Below are 17,907 nucleotides of genomic sequence, written 5' to 3' on the forward strand. Positions count from 1 at the left end.
CTTTACAAGAAGACATTGTTCATATGCTCTGCAAGGGTCCACGAGTAAAGCACATATTAAGCAGAACTTATATTTGGTATCGTAGAAATTGTAATAAGCACTTACATTAGAAATTTCATGTATTATAAGAAGTAGTAAATGCATTTTACAAGCAAAATTTCATCAGTTACAACAATAATATACAAACGACTTTTCTGGAAGCAGAGAAATTACATGTGTCGATTGCCTCACTCTGCACGTATGCTTAAACACAGTTTTCTATATATTCAAGACTACAGTTAAGCTAGTCAGGTATTTCAGTGTTTTGCAGGGAAAACAATGCTTTTATTGACATGGGTCACCTTTATGTGGCGTTATCAGAAAATTTTAATGTACTGCAAAATTTACATTTGTGGGGACTATTTTGTGCACCTTACTCACTCTGGTGGCATTTGAAAAAGCACTGCGCCCCACAGATTTTACAGATGTAAATTTTGTAGTATGTTTTTTAATGATTGCCCAAAAATAATAAAGTTGTGACATAAAGTGACGTAGGATGATAGCAACCATTCTAGTAAATATGTGCAGATTTGTGGTTAAGGTGGCTAAGTCACATAAAAAGTCATACAGCAGGTGAAGAATGAATTTATTGATCACAAAGTATGCATGATGCATTTCGGAATTATTTCCATCTTCAGAAATCCAAGTGCACAAATGGTTACACTCTTGTCCTTGTGCCGGCCGCGGTGGTCTAGCGGTTCTAGGCGCTCAGTCCGGAACCGCGGGACTGCTCCGGTCACAGGTTCGAATCCTGCCTCGGGCATGGATGTGTGTGATGTCCTTAGGTTAGTTAGGTTTAAGTAGTTCTAAGTTCTAGGGGACTGATGACCACACATGTTAAGTCCCATAGTGCTCAGAGCCATTTGAACCATTTTTCTTGTCCTTGTGCTACCTGTGTACTTGGATTTCTGAAGGTGGAAATAATTTTGAAATGTGTCATGCATACTTTGTGATCTGTAAAGACGTTCTTTGCCTGTTTTATGACCTTCTACGTGACCTAGCAAGCTTAACTATGGGTCTACACATATTTCTCAAAAGGGCAAAATGTGCCAATAAAAGTATTGCTTCCCCTGCAACCAAGAATGTTTTTCTTTCAAAATACTACACACGGTTACTGTACCAGAAACGCCATGGAGTGGAAAGTGTTGTAACCCCTCAAAGAAAAAAAAAGAAAAAAAAGAATAAATAAAACTGATACATTACTGAACTTCTCCAGTATTCCAAAAAAAGATACAATGAGTTAAAATTCCATTGTATCCTACACCGCATCAAAAACCTTTGTGCGTAAGGACATCCAGTAGCTTCACGTTTTCTGACACTTAAATATCTTCTTGTTTTGTGGCACTTTAATGCCTTCAAGAAGCCATTGAACATGGCACTTGTGATAAAATAATTCATTGAGCAATGGACTGAAGTTTGTTTCATATTTTTAAATGAAAGATACATGTTTTTTTTTACTGGAATGTCTTCCAGATGAGTGATTTAAGAGTTCTACAAGGGAAAAAATCTTGCTATTTTCACCATTTTGTCACGTGGCAAATGACACTCCTGTCACCTATATTAATTTGTGTACTCCCATTGGAAACTTCACACATTCTTGAAGCATGGAAGTTACACAGGATTACCAGTAATGAGCTACTCGTGCAGCATCGGTTCTCTCTCTCTCTCTCTCTCTCTCTCTCTCTCTCTCTCTGTATGTCTGCTTAGCTTGCCACCATGTCAAGTTTTATTTTGTGCTGTATAACATAAGACAAGCATAAGTTTTTTTTCAAACTTATGCTTGTCTTATGTTATACAGCACAGCATAGCCTTCATCAAATGTGTCACACTTCTACTACTGGTCATCAAGCCTTCTAGGACAGCATTTTTTCCATACACTGTCTCATTCTTCTGCTTCTCTTCACATTTTTCATAGCCTTTGCTTGACTTAATTGGTCTCATACAACAGGGAAATTGATGCTATGCTAATTTGGAGCATCCATGTAGTTAAACATTTTTCAGTTCGGCACGTTGCCCAGCTTTCACTTCCTGGTGTTTTTTAGATCCTTAATGAGCAATTAGTTAAAGGTCTTTTCATGTGCTAGTAATGCCTTGCTAAGATGAAGATGCTTACATAGATTTGTAATTTGTTCATTACTGAAAATGCTATTGTTATTTATGCATTCTCTTTGCATGTCTCTAAACATTGTTCGCTGTGCATACATGAAAACATTCTTCCTCCACCAAGCACTTAGTCAGATCTGGGCGTGTTGTTGAGAAACAAACTATAATTTGCTTATGACAAAGTGCATTGGTAAGACACGAACTTACATTCAGGAAGATCCGCGTCCAGTCAGTCGGATTTAGGTTAAGGCAAATGCAAGATGATTCCTTTGAAAAGGACATGGCCAATTTTATTCACTATATGTCCCCAATCTATGGATGTGCTGTGTACCTAATGAGTAGTGACATTGTTATCAACGAGCTGCTAACCCTAACGTACCTTTCCTTCCATCCATCCTCCCTACTTTACTTGAGAAATGTGATCAGTAACTGGAGATTAGGAGTGTGACTAAGAGACATGTTTGTGGTGCTTATTACTGTTTGTTCTCAGATTCTTTCATAGCAACAGAGCTCAAAAATTTTATTTGAAATTACATGACTTGAATATTGGGAATATTTTATCCACCTGTTAATAATAGCTGACACTGTCCCTTGTGCTGTCTGGTAAGTTGCCCATTGCTTGTTGACAAATTTTACGAGTCTTCCATAGGTGGTTGAAAATGTATCATTAATGGTGAAGCAGTGCATTTTGTGTAAGGAAAGAAGTGCATTAAAGGGACAAAATACTTTAGTAGGCTCTTAATAAAAGATAAGTGGAATTGAATTGAAAGGGTATTTTACAGTAGACAGTATGATATGTGGGAGTGTATTAATTATGTTTTCAGATATGTAGCTTTCTTATTACATATGACAGGTAATTATGATATTTAGTGTTTCTTTATATGTTACTGGTCACAAACATATTTTTGTGATATGTTACTTGCTATGTGATATGTTTTCAAAATGTTTGTAACTTTAATAATTGAAAAGTTAGGTCAGTGGTGTTATATTTGCAGGAACTGGTCGACCGATGTGCAGCATTCAGTGCAAAGCCGGATGCTATTCAGAATCTGATAGATTCTATGAACAAATTAGCTGATACTTACCAGGATGTGGAAGCCATGTTGCAGGATGTGAAGGAATTGCTCGAGGTATGTGTTCCCGTCGCATTGTCCTAGTAAATATTTGATTTTATGGGCACTATTCTGTTATATATTGCTTTTTCACATAGTTGCTGGGACTGATGACCTTTGTAGTGTGGTCCCTTCAACCCCCACAAACCATCACATAGTTGCTTTCTTCAGTTAGCGAGCTATTCATGATCTTTAAAATGTGGGATCAGTCTCAAATCCCTCTAGGTCCACATAATCCAAGGTGACATTGCTGTTTTAATTGTGAGTAGCCAATGACAGATGAGTCAATTTTTGTAGTGGAATTGTAGAAGACAAAATATTTGTCCAGTGTCTCTAAAAGAACAGTTATTTCTGCCTAAGTTCTAGAGTTTGAATATCTTCATATTAGGAGGTAGCTTATGAGACACAGTTGCTTTTTCGGTTGCAGTTGCAAACACCACTGTAATACATTTACTCTGTATATGTAGCGTGAATTGAAGAGGGAGTGTTTGTAACACACTACATTAGTTTATTTGTGCTCCAACCTGAACAAACAATAATTGTATTTTACAGGATTAATATTTCCTATTTGTACTGAGCTTTGAACATGTAACACACTTGAAAGTCAGGCTCAGGTGCAAAACTAATGGTGGGAAAAGAAAGCTGTGCTGAACCTAAAGGTTACTTTGATGTGTCACTGCCAAGTGACATAGCTTGATGAGTGTCAACAGTGTAAGGAAAAGATATATTGCTACTTACTTTAAAGATGACACCTTAAGTTGCTGACTGTCACAATTATAAGAGACTTACACATGAGCTTCTATGTAACTTGTGTACCCACTGTCACCAGCCCCAATTCCATACTCTGATGTGACCGGTTCACTGGAGAAACTTTTCCAGCTATTGTCAACAACAGGTGAAGCTGCCGTTGAGCCCTAACATGTATCATCTTTACAGTTCAATGCCAGCTTCGCCTGCTGTTGACAGGAGCTGGAAAAGTTTTTCCAGTAAACCAGTCACATTGCAGTCTGGAAGTGGAGTTGGTGACAGCGGGTACATAAGTTACACAGGAGCTCATGTGTAAGGGTGTTTTAATTGTGACAGTCTACAACTTAAATGTGTCACTTTATGGTAAGTAGCAATCTGTCTTTTTCCTTTCATTGTTGAGATTCCAACCTGGAGTTTCTGTTGTTTGATAGCTCAATGAGTCTTGGTCAGTACAGAGAAAGAGCTGCTTCTTTGTAGTACAGGAGGTAACTGAAAGAAATACGCAATGAAACAAACGGAAATAACAATTGCATTCGAAGACAGTAATTATACTGAAGTCACCGTAATTCGTGATGACCCCTCTGGACATTGCAAAAGGTGGGACATTGTTTTTAACAGGTTGTATGTTTACCATGGACAGCGGACGGATCCCGTCTTCTAGACAAGTTATGCTACAAATTCCTTTTCTCCCCTTTTCTATTCAGTACATCCTGTCTAGTTACATGATCTTCCCTTCTAATCTTCAGCATTCTTCTGTAGCACCACATTTCGAAAGCTTCTATTCTCTTCTTGTCTAAACTATTTATTGTCCATGTTTCACTTCCATACATGGCTACACTTCATACAAATATTTTCAGAAAAGACTTCCTGACATTTAAATTATAGTCAATGTTAACAAAGTTCTCTTCTTCAGAAACGCTTTCCTTGCAATAGCCAGTCTACATTTTGTATCCTCTCCACGTGGACCATCATCGGTTATTTCGCTCCCCAAATTGCAAAACTCTTGTACTACTTTAAGTGGCAAATTTCCTAATCTAATTGCCTCAGCATCACCCGATTTTATTCGACTACATTCCATTATCCACGTTTTGCTTTTGTTGATGTTCATCTTATATCCTCCTTTCAAGACACTGTCCATTCCGTTCAGCTTCTCTTGAGTAATGTCGGTGATAGGCTACAAACCTGTCTCTTAAGCAATGTTTTGGGTTTGTGTAGATGTGCTCCATCTATGCAACTTATTGAATGCAGTTTGTTTATTGCCATACGTGCTTAGCTTCTTTTATTTATGAAGCAGCTTCATGAATAAAAGAAGCAAAACATGTATGGCAATACACAGACTGCCTTCAAATTATTTGCAAAGGCATAACGTACCTCCATGAATTTTGAAGCAACTAAGGAACAACGGAAAACAGAAAAAATGATTAATTTTTTGGGTGTTTGTATACATTTATGTATACATTGTGGTACTGCACTCCATTTCTAACTCATATTCCAAAATGTAAAATCCAGAACAAGACTTCAGTGTGAATGAGAATAAAATGTCATGTCATGACATGACATTTATGACAGTTTCCAGAACACAGCCAATATTCTATCATTATCATTCCTTCATGGAAGCACATGGTCAGTGAAATTTGAACAGTATTACGTACTCTAACCACACTTTTCAGTACTGTGGAGAATAGCACGCCTGTGTCGGCTGCTAGCCACTTTGGGTTCATGCCGCTGTGCCACGGCAGTGCACATGGGCAGATCTGAGGTAGATTGCTTTTGATTGATTTGGAGCGAGGAGAACTGACAACAGTGTTTTGGTTCGCTAGGACCATTCATCATAGCTTCCGAAATGGTTACAGAATAATGTTGGGGCTCTCCTTCGAAAACAAGACTGTTTGGTGAGTTTGCGTACTGAACCGATTGGCAAAATGGCGGAAAGATTCAGAATAGGGCCCCAGGTCTCTTCTACGTATACCACCTTCTTTCATGATTCTGAAACCAAGTATTAGCTGTCATTAAATTATGCTCTGTGCAAAATTCTACCAGGCAGCTTCCTCTTTCATTTCTTACCCCGAGTCCATATTCACCTACTACTTTTCCTTTTCTTCATTTCATCGAATTCCAGTCCCCCATGACTAATAAATTTTCATCTCTCTTAACTATCTAAATAATTTCTTTTATTACCTCATACAGTTCTTCAATCTCTTCACCATCTGCGGAACTAGTTGGCATATAAACTTGTACTACTGTAGTAGGCATGGGCTTCATGTCTATCTTGGCTACAATAATGTGTTCAGTATGCTGTTTGTAGTAGCTTACCCGCACTCCTATTTTTTATTCATTATTAAACCTACTCCTGCATTACCCATATTTGATTTTGTATTTATAACCCTGTATTCACCTGACCAAAAGTCTTGTACCTCCTGCCACCGACCTTGACTAATTCCCACTATATCTAACTTTAACCTATCCATTTCCCTTTTTAAATTTTCTAACCTATTTGCTTGATTAAGCAGCCTGACATTCCACGCTCCAATCCCTATAATGCCAGTTTTCTTCCTCCTGATAATGATGTTCTCCTGAGTAGTCCCCGCCCAGAGAACCAAGTGGGGGACTATTTTATCTCTGGAATATTTTACCCAAGAGGATGCCATCATTTAACTATACAGTAAAGCTGCATGCCCTTGGGAAAAGTTGTGGCTGTAGTTTCCCCTTGCTTTTCAGTAATATCTATGAGAGTATTTGGCAGACAAGTACTTGAAGGAAGAGCAAGGTACCATCTTTCTTTGGTTCCATCGTGAACAGTGCCCTCCCATGTGTAACTGGTTAAATCTTTATCCTCAGTGTTTGTTCAGCAGTTGTACACCAAAACAAGCGTGAGCTAAACTGCGTTGATGGCACTGCACTGCTGTGAACTTGAGTTCTGTAACACTCACCGGACCAAAAAAAAAAAGGTCCTCCCTAGATAAATCATTACAGACATAATTTAATAATGTGTAATACTGCCTCTGGACTTGATAACCACCTGGATTCAGTTAGGAAAGGAGTCCACAATGTTGTTCAGGTATGTTACATCTACATTATGCCACTCACCGAGGATTTGGTTGCGCAATTCTGCCAAATTTCAGGGATGCTGATGGTGTTTTCCCACTGTTCCAGCATGTGTCTCAGATTTTATGTGGGGGTTTAGGTCAAATGATTTTGTGGGCCATTTGAGATGCAATAGGGGCACACATTCTTCCAGCCCAACGAAGTATGCTGTTGTCATCTTTATGTGCTTGTGTCAGCAGTGACCTCTAGTGAGGTTGTTGTTTGTTGTTGTTGTGGTCTTCAGTCCTGAGACTGGTTTGATGCAGCTCTCCATGCTACTCTATCCTGTGCAAGCTTATTCATCTCCCAGTACCTACTGCAACCTACATCCTTCTGAATCTGCTTAGTGTATGCATCTCTTGGTCTCCCCCTACGATTTTTACCCTCCACGCTGCCCTCCAATACTAAATTGGTGATCCCTTTATGCCTCAGAACACGTCCTACCAACCGATCCCTTCTTCTGGTCAAGTTGTGCCACAAACTCCTCTTCTCCCCAATCCTATTCAGTACCTCCTCATTAGTTATGTGATCTACCCATCTAATCTTCAGCATTCTTCTGTAGCACCACATTTCGAAAGCTTCTATTCTCTTCTTGTCCAAACTACACTCCTGGAAATTGAAATAAGAACACCGTGAATTCATTGTCCCAGGAAGGGGAAACTTTATTGACACATTCCTGGGGTCAGATACATCACATGATCACACTGACAGAACCACAGGCACATAGACACAGGCAACAGAGCATGCACAATGTCGGCACTAGTACAGTGTATATCCACCTTTCGCAGCAATGCAGGCTGCTATTCTCCCATGGAGACGATCGTAGAGATGCTGGATGTAGTCCTGTGGAACGGCTTGCCATGCCATTTCCACCTGGCGCCTCGGTTGGACCAGCGTTCGTGCTGGACGTGCAGACCGCGTGAGACGACGCTTCATCCAGTCCCAAACATGCTCAATGGGGGACAGATCCGGAGATCTTGCTGGCCAGGGTAGTTGACTTACACCTTCTAGAGCACGTTGGGTGGCACGGGATACATGCGGACGTGCATTGTCCTGTTGGAACAGCAAGTTCCCTTGCCGGTCTAGGAATGGTAGAACGATGGGTTCGATGACGATTTGGATGTACCGTGCACTATTCAGTGTCCGCTCGACGATCACCAGTGGTGTACGGCCAGTGTAGGAGATCGCTCCCCACACCATGATGCCGGGTGTTGGCCCTGTGTGCCTCGGTCGTATGCAGTCCTGATTGTGGCGCTCACCTGCACGGCGCCAAACACGCATACGACCATCATTGGCACCAACGCAGAAGCGACTCTCATCGCTGAAGACGACACGTCTCCATTCGTCCCTCCATTCACGCCTGTCACGACACCACTGGAGGCGGGCTGCACGATGTTGGGGCGTGAGCGGAAGACGGCCTAACGGTGTGCGGGACCGTAGCCCAGCTTCATGGAGACGGTTGCGAATGGTCCTCGCCGATACCCCAGGAGCAACAGTGTCCCTAATTTGCTGGGAAGTGGCGGTGCGGTCCCCTACGGCACTGCGTAGGATCCTACGGTCTTGGCGTGCATCCGTGCGTCGCTGCGGTCTGGTCCCAGGTCGACGGGCACGTGCACCTTCCGCCGACCACTGGCGACAACATCGATGTACTGTGGAGACCTCACGCCCCCACGTGTTGAGCAATTCGGCGGTACGTCCACCCGGCCTCCCGCATGCCCACTATACGCCCTCGCTCAAAGTCCGTCAACTGCACATACGGTTCACGTCCACGCTGTCGCGGCATGCTACCAGTGTTAAAGACTGCGATGGAGCTCCGTATGCCACGGCAAACTGGCTGACACTGACGGCGGCGGTGCACAAATGCTGCGCAGCTAGCGCCATTCGACGGCCAACACCGCGGTTCCTGGTGTGTCCGCTGTGCCGTGCGTGTGATCATTGTTTGTACAGCCCTCTCGCAGTGTCCAGAGCAAGTATGGTGGGTCTGACACACCGGTGTCAATGTGTTCTTTTTTCCATTTCCAGGAGTGTATTTTTCGTCCATGTTTCACTTCCATACATGGCTACACTCCATACAAATACTTTCAGAAAAGACTTCCTGACACTTAAATCTATACTCGATGTTAACAAATTTCTCTTCTTCAGAAACGCTTTCCTTGCCATTGCCAGTCTACATTTTATATCCTCTCTACTTCGACCATCATCAGTTATTTTGCTCCCCAAATAGCAAAACTCCTTTACTACTTTAAGTGTCTCATTTCCTAATCTAATACCCTCAACATCACCCGACTTAATTCGACTACATTCCATTATCCTCGTTTTGCTTTTGTTGATGTTCATCTTATATCCTCCCTTCAAGACACCATCCATTCCGTTCAGCTGCTCTTCCAAGTCCTTTGCTGTCTCTGACAGAATTACAATGTCATCGGCGAACCTCAAAGTTTTTATTTCTTTTCCATGGATTTTAATACCTACTCCAAATTTTTCTTTTGTTTCCTTTACTGCTTGCTCAATATACAGATTGAATAACATCGGGGAGAGGCTACAACCCTGTCTTACTCCCTTCCCAACCACTGCTTCCCTTTCATGTCCCTCGACTCTTACAACTGCCATCTGGTTTCTGTACAAATTGTAAATAGCCTTTCGCTCCATGTATTTTACCCCTGCCACCTTTAGAATTTGAAAGAGAGTATTCCAGTCAACATTGTCAAAAGCTTTCTCTAAGTCTACAAATGCTAGAAATGTAGGTTTGCCTTTCCTTAATCTTTCTTCTAAGATAAGTCGTAAGGTCAGTATTGCCTCATGTGTTCCAGTATTTCTACGGAATCCAAACTGATCTTCCCCGAGGTCGGCTTCTACTAGTTTTTCCATTCGTCTGTAAAGAATTCGTGTTAGTATTTTGCAGCTGTGGCTTATTAAACTGATTGTTCGGTAATTCTCACATCTGTCAACACCTGCTTTCTTTGGGATTGGAATTATTATATTCTTCTTGTGACTGACTTCAAATGTTCGTTGCATGCCACTACCGTCATAATGTTCTCTCACTAACAGGCAGGGATGAACCTTTATTCTCTGCCTGCAGTAATTCCTGTCAGATTTGGAAGTGATTTTGATTCACAAGCCATGAACTGTCTTTCTGGTCCCTCTCAGTCAGGATCTTTTTCCGACCACTATTCTCATGTTGTGTTTTGTGGCCATATGTGTCACACCGCTGCTTGGAGATACATTGAACAATGCACCGTGAAACACCAACAAATTCAACACACCACATGGTCACTGGCATAGCCAGTCACAATTGCCCCTTTTTGCCACTCTGTCATGTCCTTATGTTTACCCATGTTAACATTCTATGTCCAATTGAAACGTATCTCGCTGATCGCTACTTCCGTATGCTCAGGTAGAGGCTTGTGTTTGCTTTTTGGATTGACTAATTTTTTTGTTTGGTGAGCTTGTGTGGAATTGTGATAGCTTCCATCTTCCAGAAACCACAAACACTTCAGACTGCTAATGGTGTGACCCTTTATTGGTTTATTGAGTGAAATATTGTAGTGTTTTTTGGCAAGTCATATTTGCTCCTGTCATATAGCAATGATTACATATATTGGACATCCCCCCTGGGTTACTCCAGTTTAGCAGTCAGCACTCTTGAACAGATTAGTGGACAAATGCCATGTATGATAGACATTAGTGAATATACCATGCATCTTTGATTATTATATATTGTGACAGGGTGTATACGCCCTGGGAGATCCGGGAAAAACCCAGGAATTTTTTCATCCGGGAGAAAACATGGGAATTTTTTAGAACTCCGGGTATTTTTCAGAGTTTTAGTTTTTCAATTAAATCTTTGTAATTTTGATTGCTAACAACTGATAGCCTAACAAAGAATATTACTCTACCTCGCTACTGCAGAATTATATTGCAACAATAAAACATAAACAGGAGAAAAAAATTAAGTAAAACTTAAAGTTGCAAAGGAAATGCGCCATTTACAAGAAAACAAACTGCACACGCAAATGTCTGCCAACAACAAAATGTGTTAAATGCATTAGGACGAAAGACTACGCAATACTTCATAACAGCAAACTGCTTGCGATGAGCATGATGTCACAATTGTTTACGTTAGCTTCGTTAGAGAAGATGCTAGTCGCGTATGAACAGTACATTCTCCCACTTCTGGCTACTTGGAAGTGTGGTTGTAGCAAGCAGCCAGATGCTACCCAGAAAATTTTTCTGGGACGCAGTGACTACATTTAATTATTCTGCTATTTCGTCGTTGTTTACAGATCTCACGTCAAATGAAAACGAAACGGAGTTTTGTGGCCAGGAGCCATCAATTCATAGATTTCTTAGATTCATAGATAAAATAAATCACATAACTATGGAAGGCTAAAATACATTACTCGTTTCAGTTTTTTGGTTTTATTTTAATTCCAGGTTTATAACAGTCAAGCATTAATCGCCTTGCAGAATGGTGAAGTTATTTTCGTCGGTTTGCTAAAGAAATTTAGTTGTTGTTAATCTTTTCCGATGAGGCAGTCAATTTATTTGAAACGAAGTGTTTCGTTGCATACTATTGACTAGTTTCAACTGTTTGCTGGATTACAAGTGCACGTTTTCTTCTTCTGGCACATATGGCACTATTGATAAAATGAAATAAGCGTATGGCATCGTTGGCCGGGAGGCCCCTATTCTGGAAGTTCGGCCACCAGGTGCAAGTCTTTATTTCATTCAACGCCATGATTATAAAGAACCAAACACGAGATAATACAGTATTGATACTCCAAGAAAATTTACATCCCGAAAACCACACTGAAAAGCTTAATTTCAGGTTGGGACCTACTTCATTGTCAAGCTGGACATATGAATGTACACTTAAGCGGAATTGGGTATTTTAGTATGGTTTACAAAATTCCGATGCTCTTGGATTATAACACTTGTAGAAACAGACCAATTCATATTTGAAACCTTAGCTTTTCTGTTGACTAATTGATCTTCGAGACCAGTATTATAAGTGAAAGCATAGCTTCCCTTGCAGCCACACTAGTATATTAATTTAAACCAGTAACTTTTCCTACTCGTGTGTTCATGCTATTTAACAGTGATGTTGCTGTTGACTGACTACAACACGTTCTATGCTTTGAATACCTGCCTTCATTGGCTGGCGAGATCATGTGGCATTATGATTGACTTACAAAAGCGCACCGTAAACTCGATTTCAATGCTTCGGAAAGTAACTTGCCGGGTTTGGTGGAATTCGAATTTATACTTTTGTAATATGAAAATATGCAGCGTACTTGTGGCTGCATATAATTTTTTTTTCCCCTGCTCGCAGTCGTTTACTAACGTGCCGGGAATTTCAAGCCAGTGCATGAAACCTTAACCCTTCAAAGGATTGATAAGTTTTACAGCTCCGAGGGAAAGTATCCTGTCATTTAACATGGAAAAAGTGTGTTTTTGTCCGGAAGAAAGTGTATTTTTAACTGGGAAATCCGGGATTTTTTTTTTCCTTGTCCGCGTATATACCCTGTGTGAGCAATCTAAACACTGACTTTTACATGAGCGAGATTTTGTGCTATGGATACTGCCCTTCCTTCGGGCAAATTCACATGTTATTCTTCAACAGGGCAAGTCCCAGCCACTGCCACCTGTGGTGAGAAATATGAATGCCGTGTCTTCTCTAAAGAATGATAGGTACAACTGCTTCTAGTAACACATGAATCGATGAAATTCGAAAGACCGAGAGATTTACCAGTTCATGAAACATTCAACAACTTACCATGCACTTGATTAAAATCTAGAGAACCAATCTGGGTCGACACTGGCCATCTCACCCCAGAAAGGAATAAGTGAAGAGATGAATGGAGAGATTGGTGGACATCATTCATTGGTCATAAGAATGGATGTAATAATGACAATATTATGAAATGTATAGACTGCTACTCACCGTATAGTGGAGACATTGAGTCAGAGACAGACACAACAAAAATACTGGTAGACGGGTAAGCTTTTGACCAAAAGGCCTTCTTCTGAAATAGGCAACATACACACTCACACATTCAAACAAACGCAACTCACACACACAACCACTGTCTCTGATTCCCTCGTCAATTTTACTCTCCTACAGCTTTCCTACAAAGTACAGCCAGAGTAGTTTACTGTGATACTGTACACTATAACTAGCAGTGGCGGAAAGTAGATTACTTCTTGGAATTTCTTCTCCTTCTCAAAACATTGTGCAAAGAAGCGTCTTTAGAATCGTTTCGAGAGCAAGTCCAAAAACTTCTCGTCGCAAGTTATTTAGCAGTTGGGAATATTCACAACCACTTACTAATATGTGCTTCCCTTATGTGCGTTGTTATTAAGAACTGTAATCTCTGTAAGCAACATGAAAGTCCACATGCTCAGCACCAAGCATAGGAATGACATCCACTGTGGGTTAAAACAGAGTATGTCATTGGTGCAAATAGATGCTAAACCTGCAGATATCAAAATTTTCAACTGGTTTTCCACAGAACCTAGATGATTAAGAAATAGTAACTCCCATTTTTGAAACCAAATTATGTAGTTCTTTTCTCTTAATCTATTGGCAGATTTAAAAGTTATTTATTAAGGTTTCTGTCACAGTTACAAATAATACACTCCTGGAAATGGAAAAAAGAACACATTGACACCGGTGTGTCAGACCCACCATACTTGCTCCGGACACTGCAAGAGGGCTGTACAAGCAATGATCACACGCACGGCACAGCGGACACACCAGGAACCGCGGTGTTGGCCGTCGAATGGCGCTAGCTGCGCAGCATTTGTGCACCGCCGCCGTCAGTGTCAGCCAGTTTGCCGTGGCATACGGAGCTCCATCGCAGTCTTTAACACTGGTAGCATGCCGCGACAGCGTGGACGTGAACCGTATGTGCAGTTGACGGACTTTGAGCGAGGGCGTATAGTGGGCATGCGGGAGGCCAGGTGGACGTACCGCCGAATTGCTCAACACGTGGGGCGTGAGGTCTCCACAGTACATCGATGTTGTCGCCAGTGGTCGGCGGAAGGTGCACGTGCCCGTCGACCTGGGACCGGACCGCAGCGACGCACGGATGCACGCCAAGACCGTAGGATCCTACGCAGTGCCGTAGGGGACCGCACCGCCACTTCCCAGCAAATTAGGGACACTGTTGCTCCTGGGGTATCGGCGAGGACCATTCGCAACCGTCTCCATGAAGCTGGGCTACGGTCCCGCACACCGTTAGGCCGTCTTCCGCTCACGCCCCAACATCGTGCAGCCCGCCTCCAGTGGTGTCGCGACAGGCGTGAATGGAGGGACGAATGGAGACGTGTCGTCTTCAGCGATGAGAGTCGCTTCTGCGTTGGTGCCAATGATGGTCGTATGCGTGTAGGTGAGCGCCACAATCAGGACTACATACGACCGAGGCACACAGGGCCAACACCCGGCATCATAGTGTGGGGAGCGATCTCCTACACTGGCCGTACACCACTGGTGATCGTCGAGGGGACACTGAATAGTGCACGGTACATCCAAATCGTCATCGAACCCATCGTTCTACCATTCCTAGACCGGCAAGGGAACTTGCTGTTCCAACAGGACAATGCACGTCCGCATGTATCCCGTGCCACCCAACGTGCTCTAGAAGGTGTAAGTCAACTACCCTGGCCAGCAAGATCTCCGGATCTGTCCCCCATTGAGCATGTTTGGGACTGGATGAAGTGTCGTCTCACGCGGTCTGCACGTCCAGCACGAACGCTGGTCCAACTGAGGCGCCAGGTGGAAATGGCATGGCAAGCCGTTCCACAGGACTACATCCAGCATCTCTACGATCGTCTCCATGGGAGAATAGCAGCCTGCATTGCTGCGAAAGGTGGATATACACTGTACTAGTGCCGACATTGTGCATGCTCTGTTGCCTGTGTCTATGTGCCTGTGGTTCTGTCAGTGTGATCATGTGATGTATCTGACCCCAGGAATGTGTCAATAAAGTTTCCCCTTCCTGGGACAATGAATTCACGGTGTTCTTATTTCAATTTCCAGGAGTGTAGTTGCTTAGTTGCTGGTCCTCCATCCAATGCATTGTTTCAAATGCTTAAATTTGTAAATGCTAGCTTGCGACTAATGATTCCCTATTAGGAGCTCCAACTCTTCCTGGGGAAGGAAATGTAAATATACAGTTTTATTTTGTCTGAATTTTGGCACATTAGACTACGCCTAGGACCGATTGTACACCTCTAAAAAATAGTTTTCTTTATGATGACCTCAAGTTTATAATGTCCTAGCAGACCTGGCAGCTATGTTATAATTAAATATATGTACCTTGAGTTGGATTTGCCAAATAAAACTACCTGACACCATGAACCTGTTTAAATTGCTCTTGTTTATTTAATATAAATAGTTTACCAATGGTACTAATTATCTTGTCACTTCAGCTATGGCCAATTTACCAAACAGGCTGAAAGCTGTCATTTACAATTTCCAAAAAAAAAAAAAAAAAAAAAAAAAACTGTACTAACTGTTCTTGAGCCTGACCACACTTTCCAATACAATTTTACTTCTCAGATATTATGCCACTGGCGTATGTATTCCAAACTGAGATGAACCCACTGAATGCTCAAAGCTCTTACAGTTCAACCACACAGAAATCTTCTAAATCACAGGAAAAAGCAATGTTCAGAAACTCACTTATATGACTGATGGTTTTGACATTTTCAAGTCCATTGCCCAAATTCACTTCTGCTAGAACCTATAATATCATGATCCTTCTAAGTCACAAAGAGAAGTCCTCAATCTGCTAATCCACGGGTCATCACTACTAAAACGGATGTATGCGGACTAACTCAAATCCCCACTGAAGTCCCCATATTGTCTCCATATCAGTCACCAGTTAAACTTGGCAGTATTCCTGCCATACCCTTCAGTATATCTTCTAGTAGCTGACAGTCTCTGTGCCTCTCCCACCAATCTATTTTGTCATTGCGCTATGCAATCATACACAAATGTATACAAGTAGGACCAAAGTGGCCAACCTTAACAACTATAATTTTAAAAAAGTTATATTCTAAATCACATTTAAATGCTGGTTTTAATGATGCCAAACAATATAAATTTATCAGAACTAATCATCCAGAAGCTTGTGTTATCTTGAATTATTCCATTACCATGAGTTAATTTTGTCATAAAATTCCATACATAAATGTTCTACACATTTCACAGATAGACACCAAGCCCATTGATTAAAATCAAAAAGGGAACAGTCACTTTAATGCTGTTTGTCCTGACATTTCTTAACCTTACATGGGTGGCCATCCTCAAGCAGAGTTAACAATACAGACAGTCCTTTTTGAAGCTATGCAAGACAGGCCTCTTCTTTGATGCCTATCCTTCTGTAGTATTTAACAAATACACCAGCACCAACAACAACAACAACAACAACAACAACAACAACACAGATAACTAATACACTCTGCCAGCTTTTCCACCCTTGGGTTTGAAAGTGTGGGATCAATCGGAGCATTTGAAGAGTCGAACTGGTATCCCATCAGGTCCAGCGGCCTTTCCTCTTTTGAGCGATTTTAAGAAGCATCTTGGATTGCCTGGACAGCCCATGGCACTTCACGAAATACCATCAGTTTATCAGTTTTGCTCGTAATACAACCAAACTATTAATTACGAGCTCTGCTGCCCCCCCCCCCCTCCCTTTTCATTCAAAAGCATGTGAGCAACACCTACCTATGGCAAGATGCAGTGGCCCTTCATAGTGCATTTAAGACATATATTTGATTGCCATCGCTGTAGTTTTCAGAATGTGTGATGTGAATAATACAACAATCCAATTAGCTCAAAGTGCACCTAAGGCAAATGATCCCTTTGCCCACATGAAAGAGAACGGTGTCCACTTTTGTGGTTTGTTTTAAGACACGCGGTCAACCTTGGAGGTGTCTGACCAGCACACAACTTTTACGAAACAAGAGGATGAACTACTCTGCTTCTACCCCATTGACATGCCTCCAGTGTAATCTACATCTACATCCACATCCACATCCACATCCACATCCATACTCGGCATGGCCGAAGGTACCTTGAGTACCTCTATCGGTTCTCCCTTCCATTCCAGTCTCGTATTGTTCGTGAAAAGAAAGGTTGTCGGTATGCCTCTGTGAGGGCTCTAATCTCTGTGATTTTATCCTCATGGTCTCTTCGCGAGATATACGTATGAGGGAGCATTATACTGCTTGACTCCTCGGTGAAGGTATGTTCTCGAAACTTCAACAAAAGCCCCTACCGAGCTACTGAGCGTCTCTCTAGCAGAGTCTTCCATTGGAGTTTATCTATCATCTCCGTAACGCTTTCGCGATTACTCAATGATCCTGTAACGAAGCGCACTGCTCTCCGTTGGATCTTCCCTACTTCTTCTATCAACCCTATCTGGTACGGATCCCACACTGGTGAGCAGTATTCAAGCAGTGGACGAACAAGTGTACTGTAACCTACTTCCTTTGTTTTCTGACTGCATTTTCTTAGGATTCTTCCAATGAATCTCAGTCTTGCATCTGCTTTACTGACAATTAATTTTACATGGTCATTCCATTCTAAATCACTCTTAATGCCTACTCCCAGATAATTTATGGAATTAACTGCTTCCTGTTGGTGACCTGCTAAATTGTAGCTAAATGATAAAGAATCTTTCTTTCTGTGTATTCGCAGCACATTACACTTGTCTACATTGAGATTCAATTGCCATTCCCTGCACCACGCGTCAATTTGTTGCAGATCCTCCTGCATTTCAGTACAATTTTCCATTGTTACAGCCTCTCGATA

At 41.8% G+C, this 17,907-nt stretch overlaps 1 protein-coding gene across 3 annotated transcripts in view; it reads left to right on the forward strand.

Annotated features, from left to right (window-relative positions):
* LOC126260179 (tyrosine-protein phosphatase non-receptor type 23) overlaps positions 1 to 17,907 on the forward strand; it is a 156,300-nt gene that overhangs the window by 70,753 nt on the left and 67,640 nt on the right. For all 3 annotated transcript variants that reach the window (XM_049957444.1, XM_049957442.1, XM_049957443.1), the window contains exon 9: positions 3,138 to 3,272. In XM_049957444.1, coding sequence (XP_049813401.1) covers positions 3,138 to 3,272 — 135 coding nt within the window. The remainder of the gene's footprint in view (positions 1 to 3,137; positions 3,273 to 17,907) is intronic.

The sequence above is a fragment of the Schistocerca nitens genome, chromosome 5 (assembly GCF_023898315.1).
Source record: "Schistocerca nitens isolate TAMUIC-IGC-003100 chromosome 5, iqSchNite1.1, whole genome shotgun sequence".
Classification (NCBI taxonomy): domain Eukaryota; kingdom Metazoa; phylum Arthropoda; class Insecta; order Orthoptera; family Acrididae; genus Schistocerca; species Schistocerca nitens.